Source organism: Aethina tumida, chromosome 5 (assembly GCF_024364675.1).
Source record: "Aethina tumida isolate Nest 87 chromosome 5, icAetTumi1.1, whole genome shotgun sequence".
In the NCBI taxonomy this organism is placed as follows: domain Eukaryota; kingdom Metazoa; phylum Arthropoda; class Insecta; order Coleoptera; family Nitidulidae; genus Aethina; species Aethina tumida.
The window spans coordinates 28202611-28215437 of record NC_065439.1 but is presented as its reverse complement, the minus strand read 5'-3'; the positions used below and the strand labels follow the sequence as shown (position 1 = coordinate 28215437).

The window sequence follows — 12827 nt, the reverse complement described above, 5'->3', positions numbered from 1 at the left end:
AATAATCAAAGTTGGTACTTCATTTTAGTCCTTAGCATAGAAAAAGTAAATGAAATAATATTAATACCAAACTTGTTTGTTGTGTATTGTAAGAATGGTCAAATAAAAAATAATAAATAATTTTAAAATTAATCAAATTATTTATTTGAAAATAAGGGATATCTTTGCATTCATATTACATTTAATTTCTATATTATATACACTTATTTACTTCTTTTCACAAACTTGACATTTATGGGACCCTCAGTTCTTAACACCAGATCCGATATGAATTTCAAATCTCGTGGTTTTGTGACAGCTTCAAGTTTGAAGGCTCTTAGAATGCCACAAAGAGCTGCTTTCAATTCCCAAAGGGCATAACGTTGGCCAATGCAATTCCTTGATCCGGCACTAAATGGTATGTATGCGAAAGGATGCCTGTTCTTACAGTTCTCAGATAAGAATCTCTCGGGAATGAATTGTTCAGGATTTTCATATAAGTTTGGATTTCTGTGCATGTCGTATATTTCGATAATTAATCCTGTGCCTTTAGGGATGTGGTACCCCGATGGCGTTTCGATATCCTCGCCAGTAACTCTACCGATTATGGGAACACTGGGGTATAATCTAAGACATTCTTTTATAACCAAATCCATGTACGTTAATTGGTTGAGGTCGTTGTGATCGGGAATTTTGTCGTCTAGTGTGTCCATTATTTCTTGATAAACTTGTTCCTGGAACAATGGGAGATGAGAATCCGCCCATTTTGTACACAGCTGTGACATACCTGATGGTTAGGTTCATTAGCTAAGACCATAAGTAAAAAACATAATGCAACAGATGTCGTATCATGGCCCTTAAAATAGCAATATAAATTTTAATTTAAAATTTAGTTAAATTATTTGGTTACCTCGAACATAAATGTGTCCACCTCTTCTCTAATGCCTTCATCAGAGATGTCTGCTCCCTCTTTTTGGTACGTCAGGAGAATGTCAAGCATTGCTAATTTCTTCTTCACTGAATATGATTCTGTTACTTCTTTTTTATGAATTTGAAAGTCCCTCTTGTGTGTTGCCACAACGTTGTTGGTGAATTTATGTAAAACTTTGATAAGACTGTTTTCTTCCTTTTTGTATCTAGTGAGACTGTATACGAATTGGTTGTACAACCAGGGCCTGTTTAATCGATGTATTATCAACTCTCCAATTTGATGAACTGCGGACTTGTAGTTAGTTTCTTCTATGTTTTTTCTATTGTTCAGATTAATTCCCATAGCTGTATCTAATAGAATGTGATATTTAATTAAATAATTCATTTAAAGTCATTTTTTATAATGTAACCACATACCTGCGATAGTGGCGATGGTGAATTCCGTTATGGGAATCTTAACATCAATATAGGGTTGGTCACACAATTTTGATAGTGCTTCAACCAGATTTTTCGTTTCTTCATTGAAAACATTTAAAAAGTCATGAAGAATGCTGAAGTGGAAGGCTGGAGTTAAGATTTTTCTTCTTGTTTGCCATTTATTTCCTTTAATTGAAAGTAATAAATGATCAAAATTTACTAAATTCAATTGTGTAAAATACCTGCGCTTGTAAGAAGTCCGGTACCGAGCCACCCACGCAAGAACTTGTATATTTCATTTTTGGAGTTGTGCTTTTTATTTGTCAAAACTTTCTACAAATATTTTCGAATGATATTATAAAAGTTGGCAGCTACATCAGTACAAAACAAAGTTAAATAAATATTGAAATCAATTAATATAATTACAGTATATTGGTTTCTGGTATTTTGGGATGTATTATCAATGATTCAAGACACACCCCTTACACTTATGAGGTTTACCTATGTATCATAATAGAAAATTTAAATTTTGAAATTGATTCCTTGTTTATTTTAAGTATAATCAAAACAAAAGCTTAATTAAAATTGTAAATTTTGTGTAAATTTCTTTTTATCCTAAAAAAATAATTGATTCATTTGCAAATGTGACAATTTACTATCAGCTAATTAAGATTATATTAAGTATTGTGGCAATAAAAACATGGTTTCTATTTTTTATAGGATAAATAATTGTTTGAATAATGAATTTTAAATAATTTATTTATTACTTTAGATTTTAGTTTGTAAAATATTTAATAGATGTTATAATTAAATACAAATAAACAAAAATTTTCAGAAATATTTTCTGTGTGTGTTTAAATTTAAAATATAATTAAAAATTTTACCTCGATATCTTCCGGACCAGCCAAAACGACACATTTGACGTTAAAAGACCACATTTTATAAATGGGATAATATTTCAACGTTCTTTTCCTCTCGTTTGCAAACAGCTCACCTAAAATTAATGTTAAATAAATTAATAAAGTTAATATTTTTATTCATACCTGTATTAACGAAGATCAGCTCAATAAGGTTCCCAATAATTGGATAGGTTGGAGGTCCAGGAATTTTCAGGATGTTGTCCCAGTCCTTTTTGTTACTCGTTTTCGAAAAGTATAAATAAGTTATGAATAATATTAGAAATATAAGTACGAATGACAACATCTTGGTCGCAACTTTACACAGAGGTAGTTAAAATGGAATGAATTCACTCACAAGTGTATTGTTTTATACCTCGAAACCACAACGCATTGCGCATACAAGTATAACATTGTCGATTTACAATATGTGAACTCTTTTTATTTGTATTATTAGAAGTACTAACATCACCAAAAATTAAACCAGAGAGATATATAAATAAGAAATTATATAATTTTTTTATTATTCATTTATGTTTTTTTGCAGAATAATTTATACATACATTGATGAATCACAATCAATTTTAATAATAAAAATAACACTCACTGATTTTCACGTGACTAAGAAGATTAAATAAACGACAACTTGATTATAATATGTTCACGTTATATTACATACATTAAAATGTGCTTTTATTTTTTTATGACATATATATATTTTATAGTTTATTACTCCATATTTTAATTGGTTGCATATTTTTATATTAACTTATAACTAATACAAATGAACCAATGCTTAGAATACATTAATTGAAAACAATATTACAACAATGATGATGACGTATTAATAAGCAATTTATTACTAAGCAGTTGATATTATTACTGATATTCTCTATTGTTTATAATATAAAGCTAAATTCCTTCAACCGTTAAGTATCAGTATAATTCTAAGATATTAAAATTGTTAATATATATTAAAAAACATTTTTGAAGTGAAAACTTTTTGATAGGGGAAAATCTTTTGGGGTCGCGTCACCGACATGCAGTATATCTGTACCTTTTATTTTATTTTTGTTTCTAATATTATTAGAAGTACGTCAGTGCGAGATTCTAATATATCTGTAGATTGATGAAAACAATTGTCTTAAAAAACTCTTTATTATAAAGAATAAAACATAAATTCTAACAAATATTAATATTAACACTTAATTCTAGGGACGAATTTAACTCTTATTTCGCCCTTTGGCCTTAATACTAAATCGGTGACGAATCTCATATCTTCTGGTTTATCAACTGCTTCCAATTTAAAATTTCTTATAATAGTACATATCACAGTTTTCATCTCCAGTAGAGCAAATTTCTGACCTGAAAGGTAACAAAAATCGTTCTACATTGAACCTTGGATGGTAAATAATGATTAAAACTCACCTATGCAGTTTCTAGCTCCAGCACTGAAGGGCAAATAAGCAAATGGATGTCTGTTCTTGCAATTTTCCGGTAAAAATCTATCCGGATCGAACTTTTCGGGATCCTCATAGACGTTCGGATTGTGATGCAAATCGTAAATGTAAATATTAATGTCGCATCCCTTGGGAATTGTATAGCCCGAATGTGTGTGGATATCTTCGCCGGCAACTCTGCCAATGAACGGAACACTGGGATATAGTCTTAAAGATTCCTTAATGCATCTTTCCAAAAAGTTCATTTCCTGGTAGTTTTTGAATGTAGGTGTCTCACCATTGGGGACAATCGCCTGGATTTCTTCTAGGATTTCCTCTTGTATATCCGGATGATTTGCCAGCAACATTAGGGTGTAACAAAGGGCCACAGATGTGGTGTCGTGACCTTCAAACATGAAAGTGTCGACTTCTTCCCTAATTCCTTCGTCGGTAATGTTAGCACCATCAGCTTGGAAGGTTAATAATAAATCTAGCATGGCCAGCCTCTTTTTCGTTGCGTAAGACGCCTGTTTTTCGTTGTTGGCGAATAGTTTCTTCTTTCTGTCTTCTATAACACTGGTAGTGAAGGAATGAAGAATATCTGTGACGACTTTTTCTTCTTTACTTTTTTGAGTAAAACTGTAGATTACAGGATTAAAAAGCCAAGGTCTTGGTGTCTTGTATGTGGTTATTTCGCCGAACTCGTAAACTGCTTGTTTATATTTGGATTTTTCTGTATTATTAGACGTGTTTAAATTCGTACCCATTGAAGTCTCTGTAAATAAAAAAATATTCAATATATATTTAAAACCAACTTCAAGAATTCGTTACCTCCAATTGAGACAAGAGTGAACTCAGTGATTGGTTTCACAACGTCAATATATGGTTTATTAGCTTCCTTTTTTAAAACTTCCACCAAGTTTTTGGCTTCGTCGTTGAAAATATGCAAAAACTCTTGTAAAATAGTGAAGTGGAATGATGGGGTTAAAAGTTTCCTTCTGGTTTGCCACTTTTGCCCTGTGCTTGTTAAGAGACCAGTTCCCAACCAGCTATGTAGAAAATTATACACCTTATTTTTTGTTATGTGTTTCATATTACTTAATACAAGCTGAAAATATAATTTAATTTAATTTAATACAGCGCATCCACCATTTTTGACAACATTACCTCAATGTCTTCAGGACTAAATATCCCCACAAAACTTCTTCCCAGGGCATGCACTTTGTAAATTGGGTAATAATCTATGGCCCTTTTTCTCATGGCTCGAAATGTTTGTTCTGAAATATAAATAATCAATGTTACTAAATAATTGGATGGGTGCTTATGATCAATTTAAAATAAATCTATCTGTCTAATTGTGTGTATAGAAAAATAATAGAATGAATATTTTACCGGTATCTCCCAATAAATCAAACAGGTTTCCAACAACAACTTTGGGTTTGGGGCCAGGGATTGCCATCAGGTTTTTCCAAAACGGCGAATGTCCATTTTGCCAAATATAAACAGTCAAAACCACCACAAAAAACGTTACCAGTAATGCAAAATACATTTTATCTGTATCTAAATGTCTTGCTAGAAAGATAGTTTTTTGAATACTGATCTTCAACACGATTGCTCCCCTTTAAATATCCCCCGTCTAGATTTTTGTATGTGTATCAATATTATAATGACTGCATATTTTTCAATTATTATTAAGAAATGATGCGTTATCTCTTTGAGTTATGGACAGGGACGTAGTTGAACCTATCAGTTTAATTATTACGTCAAATACTGATACAAATTTATTTCCTTTCATTGTAGAGGGTTAATATCAAGAAATTTTTAAAAATAATTTTATAATTTTATAAATTATGATTGTAACTTTTGTTTAGCAGTTTGTTAAACAAGATTATTTTTCAGTATTTTATAATATTTAGTAGTACTAGTAAAATTAAGTGGTAAATTAAAAATTAAATATGTTCAAAAATGTGTTTTTTTATTCTATTCCATTAAGGGAGAATAAAATACGAATTTATTTATATAAAAATACGGATAAAAAAATATTAATTAACACAATAAGTAACATAAAAATAAATAAGTTCTAATTTTTTGAAATTTTGTGTATTATTATCTGTATTCAAAATTTATTTTATAATTAATTAATTGTTATGTACGGTTAAGAGAGAATAAAATACGAAATTATTGATATAAAAATACTGTTAAAAATTTATTAATTAACACAATTGACACAATAAGTAACAAAAAATAAATAAATACTAATTTTTTGAAATTTCATATAATATTATCTGTTTTCACAATTTATTTTATAATAAATTAATTGTTAAGTACGGTCCCTGTTATTATTTTCGTTAAAAAAAGAAGGGAACTCCTTGTTGTCAATGCACAGTACAAATTCCAATCAGATATTAAACTGTCTGTTTTATAAATTGATACAAAGTTCATTTTATTTCCAAGAATTTTATGAAAGATAGACAGAAACTAATTTAATGAGAACTTATTTTTGCCTTATCACTCCAAACAAAAGCGGTCATCAAACAATTTTTATGATAGTATAAATTTAATTGTTATATAAGCAAATATGATTTTAAAAACAGAAAAATATTTATTTTTAACATTTTTTGGGTATAGTGCTTAAAAGGATAGATGTGTGTATCAGTACAATAGCAACAACAAATAAATGAGTAAAATATACAATGTTTAATAGTTTAATAGTGGCAGATTAAATATTTATTGTAGTTTATTACAAGAATATGTAAATTAGAGTTGATATAGGTGACAATGTACATATGTGCATTATAGATCCAAAACAAAGTTCAAGGTGTTATTATTGCAATTTATAGAAATCGCAATCGCATAATGTAACATGTAGTTTCAGTGAATTTCTGCATGTTTTGCATTTCCAATAATAATCGAGGACCTTTCAATTATTCAACATTCATGTAAATAAATTTACTAATTATAGAACAAAGTTTATTTATTTCCTTTAAAAAATAATGTTTTTATACATTTTTTTGGTGTTTTTGCTAAATAGTTCGATCAATCAGGACGCTAAAATATTAATTGATTGGTTTTTGGAGGTGTGTCCTTATCACAAAAATGACGCAAGCTTTTCCATTGTTACTCACGTACACATGCTTGTTTTTCTCAATACTTCACTCAGTTTATCTTATGTTTACTTGACAAGACGATTGTGCAACGGCTTTTGTACCAATTAAAGTTAATATTCTTTGGGGGCTCGACCTTATCTTGTTGTGACGATGTGTGAAACAAAATATGAACTTTAGAGGTCCGTGTTTGTCTCCAATTTCAACGTAATTGTTTTTCTCAAATTATTATAGGCAAAATTTGTTGTAATTAGTAATCATGATCTACATTTTCATAATAACAGGTTTTTGTCAGAAGTTCTCAATATTTTTTTGATATTTAATGAAACTTGTCTTGTATTTGTTTCTCCCACAAATATTGCGGACTCAGAAGTATTAATCAAGTTACGAGATTTAACACTATTTGTTAAGAATTTTTAAGTTGCCTAAATTCATTCAATAGTTTTAATAATAAATATAAAAAGGTTTTAATTAAAGTTAATTGTCGATTGAAACAACAAACGTCATTTAAATATTATTTATTAAATAGTAATTATTTAAAATATAAATTTACGTTTGTTAATAACTCTAACCCCCAATTATTTATCAAAATTGTGTCAAAATGTCCCATTATCAAATAATTATAATTTTATTTTTTTGTCAATTTTTTCGCACAAATTTAATAGTGACGGCATTTTTTGGTCTTAAAACTAGGTCAGGAATAAAAACGATATTTTCTGGTGTGGTGATGGGTTCGAGTTTGAAGTTCCTCAGAATTCCACACAATAATGCTTTATATTCCAACATGGCGAATCTCTGACCTGTAAAGTAGTTTAATTTATCATTTGATTCTTTCCTAAATATTACACCTACCTATGCAATTTCTGGGACCAGCACTGAATGGTAAATAGGCAAATGGATGCCTTTTTTCGATATTTTCAGGTAAAAACCTATCAGGATCAAACTTTTCAGGGTCTTTATACAAGTAAGGACTGTGGTGCAGATCATAAATATGAATATTAGCTATTGTATCCTTTGGTATTTTGTAGCCACTTTTTGTTACTACGTCTTCCGAAATTAATCTGGAAATGAACGGCACACTTGGATATATTCTTAAGATTTCCTTAATGCATCTCTCCATGTATTTCAATTCATTCAGTTGTTCGTATGTTGGTGAAGAATTATTTTTTCCCAAAACCTGTTCAATTTCTTCAAAAATTAATTTTTGATGCTGAGGATTATTAGCCAAAAGCATGAGTCCTAAACATATTCCCATAGAAGTTGTATCGTGACCCTAAAATTAAGTTTACTGAAACTTTAGCATTAATTGTTTAAAACTAAACTGCACCTCAAACATAAACGTATCAACCTCTTCCCGAATTCCTTCATCGTCAATGTTCCCGTACAAAAATTTGGCATTCAATAAAATATCTAATAATGGGATGACTTTCTTTTTTGGAAAATCATCTGCATTATTTTCATTCAAGAAAGGTTTAAAATTCTCCGAGCGTTTTGCGATAATATTGTTAGTAATCTTATGTAACGTTTTTACTAATTTTCTTTCCTTTAATCCATTTACAGTGAAAATATATACCCAGTCATTCCATAGCCAGGGCCTAACCATTCTTTGAAGTAATACAGGACCAATTGCGTAAATTGAATCTTTGTAGATTTTTGCTTCCGAATTTAGATCATCCAGAGTTGTCCCCATTGATGTTTCTAAAAAATAAAATGTGAAAATATAGATAATATTACTAGATATAGAACTTGTCACCATTAATTGTGTGTAGAGTAAATTCAGTGACTGATGTAATAACGTCTATAGTAATTCCTTTGGAGTTCCCACATTGGTTAAGATAGTTTTGGACTAATTTATCTGTTTCTTTGTTAAAAATGGATATAAAATGTTGAAGGATATTAAAATGAAATGCTGGTGTTAAAATTTTTCTTCGTGTGTGCCATTTCTTTCCTGTTCCTGTTAGGAGACCTTCTCCCAACCAATTCATCAACATTTTGTAGACCACACTTTTTGATAAATGTTTTGTTGTTGAAATAATTTGCTGAATAATAATAATTAGTTTCGTTTTTTAAAGAAGTATATTTTTACCTCGATTTCGTCAGGTCCAACAACGTTTATGTATTTTGAAGGACCAGTATTTAATGTATAAAGGGGGTAAAATTCGAGACCCCATTTTCTCATATTGTTAAACAGTCTTTCTAAAATACGAATAGTTATGTAAGGTAAGATTTGAAATATAAATTTCTGTCGTACCATCTGGATGAATAAGTTGCATCAAGTTTCCTATAGGATACACGTGACCTTTTGGACCCGGAATGTTCCAGAGATAATATCGGATCCTTAAATATGTGTATAACCAACACAAAACGAAATAAAATGGTATTAAGGCTATGCCAACTGTTAATACAAACGATATAAATGTAAAATTCCTAAAAAAATATTTAAATTATTATTATCTTTGATTTATGGATCTCTCCATATGGGGTACATGTAATAGTACTTCCTTTTGTCAATAACCTTTAAACTGCTCAGTGAGTTACTTTGAAGTTCATAAAACCTGTATTGTTGCTTCATTTGAACATTAACCAATTAATGTAAATTAATTAACAGGAAACACAAAAAGTGTATTTGATCAAAATCCAATTTTGACGTGAGGATTTTTAACATAACTAAATCTAATCATTTTGAGCCTTGTTGTACTTTAGATTTTAGCTTTTACTTATTCGTTTGCATAATGAAAAAGATAGATTTTATAGACTTACAAATTCAGGTGTTCCTTCATCGTTAGTGCCAAATTAATCCACTTCACAAAGAAATAATTTATTCAAACAAAATATTAATATAATGTTCTTTGCGACCTCTTGACTCATACACGATATCGAGAGATATCATGCCATTCCTTGCCAAGATATTTTCAAATGAAAGTAAAATAAATCGACATGAGTAATAATTACTGATTATATAATCATTTTAAAAAGGTTAAATTCTAAGTTTATTATACCATTTAACATTTATTTTTGTGACTAAAGTCCATAATTATTATCCTTAAACCATAAATTATTGAAAAACACCGTTAAGGAACATTTTTTAAAATATTATTTATGAAAAAAAAAAAAAATTATTAAAAAATGTTAAGGTATTAATATTATACAAATAAATAAATATTTTTTGTTACTTTATTATTTTCACATATGATTTACATCTGTTTTAAACCACACCTTTTAATTATTTATATCTTTATTATTCTGTTCTTTAATATTTAATTAAATAAAATTTCTTATAACTGCATTGATAAATTTATTAAAATTAATTTTAAGTTAAAATAATAATTCAATACTGATGATACGTTGTTACTTAGTGATAAATTTAATCTTTATTTCAGTCTCAGTTCTTAAAACAAGATCAGGCATAAACTTAATGTCACTGGGTTTATTCATCGTCTCCAATCGGAATTTTCTTAAGACACCACAGACAACAGACTTTATTTCCAACATGGCAAATCTTTGACCTAAAATATAATCATATTTCTTTTAACACATAATGTTTGTATAAATTAGTTACCTATGCAATTTCTAGGCCCTGCACTAAAGGGAATAAAGGCAAAAGGATGTCTGTCTTTACAGTTTTCCGGTAGAAACCTATCTGGATCAAATTTTTCAGGATCTTCGTAAATACTAGGATGCCGATGTAAGTCGAATATGTGCATGTGAAGAATCGAACCTTTGGGAATAAAATAGCCAGTGTGTGTGGTAAATGATTCACTGGCCAGCCTGGAGATGAAAGGAACGCTTGGGTAAAGTCTTAAAGTCTCTTTGATAACCCTTTCGGTGTATTTCAGTTCTTGAAGATCATTATATGTTGGTGGTTTAGAAGATGACAAGCCAATCACTTCGTCTATCTCTTGTGATACCTTCATCTGTAAAAAGGTTGTTGTATCTAAAATAGTACTTGGGTCAGACATACCTGAACATCTTGGTAGTATGCTAAACAAAATAGTAAGAATGATATGGCCATTGCAGTTGTGTCGTGCCCCTTAAAACAAATACTAAATTTAACTATATACATGTGTATAATTCCTTACCTCAAACATGAAGGTGTCAACTTCTTCTCTGATTCCATTATAGTCTATGTTTTCTCCGTTGTGTTTGGCTGACAGAAGCAAGTCTAACATCGCCATTTTCTTTTTCCCATTGTATGACTTTTCTATCGAATCTCTGTTCTTTAAAAACATTTTCTCCCTCTCCAAAATTACGTTGTTTGAAAATTCATGCAATTTTGCTACTTCTACTTTCTCTTTCCTTCCAATTGAGGAAAATCTATATACAAATGGTAATCGTATCCAAGGTTTTACTAGTTTAACCAAAAACAATTGTCCTATTGTGTAAATACTTTCTTTGTATGCGTCTTGCCTTTCTTTATCGATGTTTTTCATACCCATAGCAGTCTCTGTAACAATTATTTTGACGTAGGTGTTACAACAAATAATTTAACAAATTTACCTCCTATGGATTGAAGAGTCATCTGTGTTACAAATGGTACAATATTAACAGGTTCTTTATCAGCTACTTCTTCAAACCGTGATACCATTTTAGCTGTTTCTTCATTGAATATTGTTAAAAATTGCTGAAGGATGTTGAAATGAAATGCGGGTGTCAATATTTTCCTTCTGGTTTGCCATTTTTGACCTTAAAAAGTCCAAATTGTTAAATTAAGTAGATCATTGATACTTTGACGTATTACCATAACTTGTTAGAAGACCTTCCCCTAACCAGTTTTCAAGAAAACTGTACAGTTTACTTTTTTGCATGTGTTTTGTACCGGAAAGTATTATCTAAAATAAAAATTTTAATAAGGATAGTAAATATGTGTTTTGTTATGGTTACTTCGAAATCTGCCGGATGTAAAATGTTAATGGTTGTTACGTATATAGCACTGACTCTGTAAATTGGCCAATAATCTTTGGCTAACTGGCGAATCAAATTGAAAATGTCCTCTGTAAAAAATTAAATATTAATAATCAATTTCGTAGAAACAATTAAAATTGTTGGAAGGTAAATATAAATTGGAAATTGTTAATTAAAGTTATTAGCAGTATCAAAGTTTAAAATTACATTATTTATTTATAGTTAAATATGATAACGTTATGTTCACATATAATTTTACAACAGTATACACTTAACGAATTGTTGATTTATTTACTTTGAGTACTCTAATTCAAATATAATATTAAAAATGTTATAATAATAAATTAAAAAATATACTATACCTGGTTTGGTAGTGATTATCATCAGAAGATTTCCTATTAAAAAATTTCCTTTGGGCGACGGTATAGCTGACAGTAAACGTCTGTTGTACCAAATATCAAAGACATATTTAGAACAGAAACCAAACAAAATCAAAAAAACAGTCCAGGCAGCAACATGAATCATTTTGACTGTTGTTCTGTGTACGGACTTCGGAACGTTACCATGCTAGAATAGAATTTATCTGGCTGCAGGAGACCTTGTAGTGATTATAAATATACTGCCCAATTGAAACTGGTTGGATGGCAGACTTCACTAATTAAATTGTAGGTACTTATAAGAACCCAAAGACTACTTCTGTTGTTATGGCTGTATTTTATCTTGCTTCTTTATTGTTTACCTTTGTTATCTAGCATATTAGATAATAAAAATAAAAAATACATTATATAAACATTATATGTAATACCAAAATAACTTTATTAAATATTTAATAAAAGTGATGTTTTAATTATAAGGAGAAATTAATTAGCCAAATGTATATTAGAAATATAATTATAATAATTAAAAAATAAAAACATTGCTTGGAACTTCCTTATGTGACTAGTTTGAATTAATTATTAATTTATATGTAATTATCATGAGGTTGTTAAAGTTTATTTCAGGGATTTATGTTGAGAATTTCATCATCAAAATACAATAATGATATTTACGTGAATCAAATTCAAAAGGTTTTATTATTTTTACATTACATTCGGACTAGGTAATGACAACCTGTTGTTTATGTTGCATGGATATGCGAAATTTCATTAGATATGAATAAT

The 12827-nt window shown here is 29.3% G+C and overlaps 2 protein-coding genes across 2 annotated transcripts; both read right to left on the bottom strand.

Moving 5' to 3' along the window:
- Positions 1-117: 117 nt before the first annotated feature.
- On the bottom strand, positions 118-9636 carry LOC109607328 (uncharacterized). The gene is made up of 19 exons (XM_049967976.1): positions 9526-9636; positions 9017-9192; positions 8852-8961; positions 8519-8804; positions 8093-8463; positions 7618-8038; positions 7415-7565; positions 5054-5280; positions 4829-4938; positions 4493-4769; positions 3651-4436; positions 3426-3587; positions 2370-2546; positions 2211-2320; positions 1569-1659; positions 1327-1512; positions 890-1260; positions 767-835; positions 118-713 (listed from the first exon to the last, which is right to left on the bottom strand). Exons 1-19 carry the CDS (start codon positions 9543-9545, stop codon positions 204-206), a joined length of 4611 nt encoding a protein of 1536 aa, XP_049823933.1. The 5' UTR covers positions 9546-9636; the 3' UTR covers positions 118-203.
- A 410-nt stretch (positions 9637-10046) lies between these two features.
- LOC109607330 (cytochrome P450 4C1) lies at positions 10047-12308 on the bottom strand. The gene is made up of 8 exons (XM_049967805.1): positions 12030-12308; positions 11647-11756; positions 11504-11594; positions 11263-11448; positions 10845-11209; positions 10727-10795; positions 10325-10679; positions 10047-10271 (listed from the first exon to the last, which is right to left on the bottom strand). The coding sequence occupies exons 1-8, from the start codon at positions 12190-12192 to the stop codon at positions 10114-10116; spliced, it is 1497 nt and encodes a 498-aa protein (XP_049823762.1). The 5' UTR covers positions 12193-12308; the 3' UTR covers positions 10047-10113.
- Between the last annotated feature and the right edge of the window lie 519 nt (positions 12309-12827).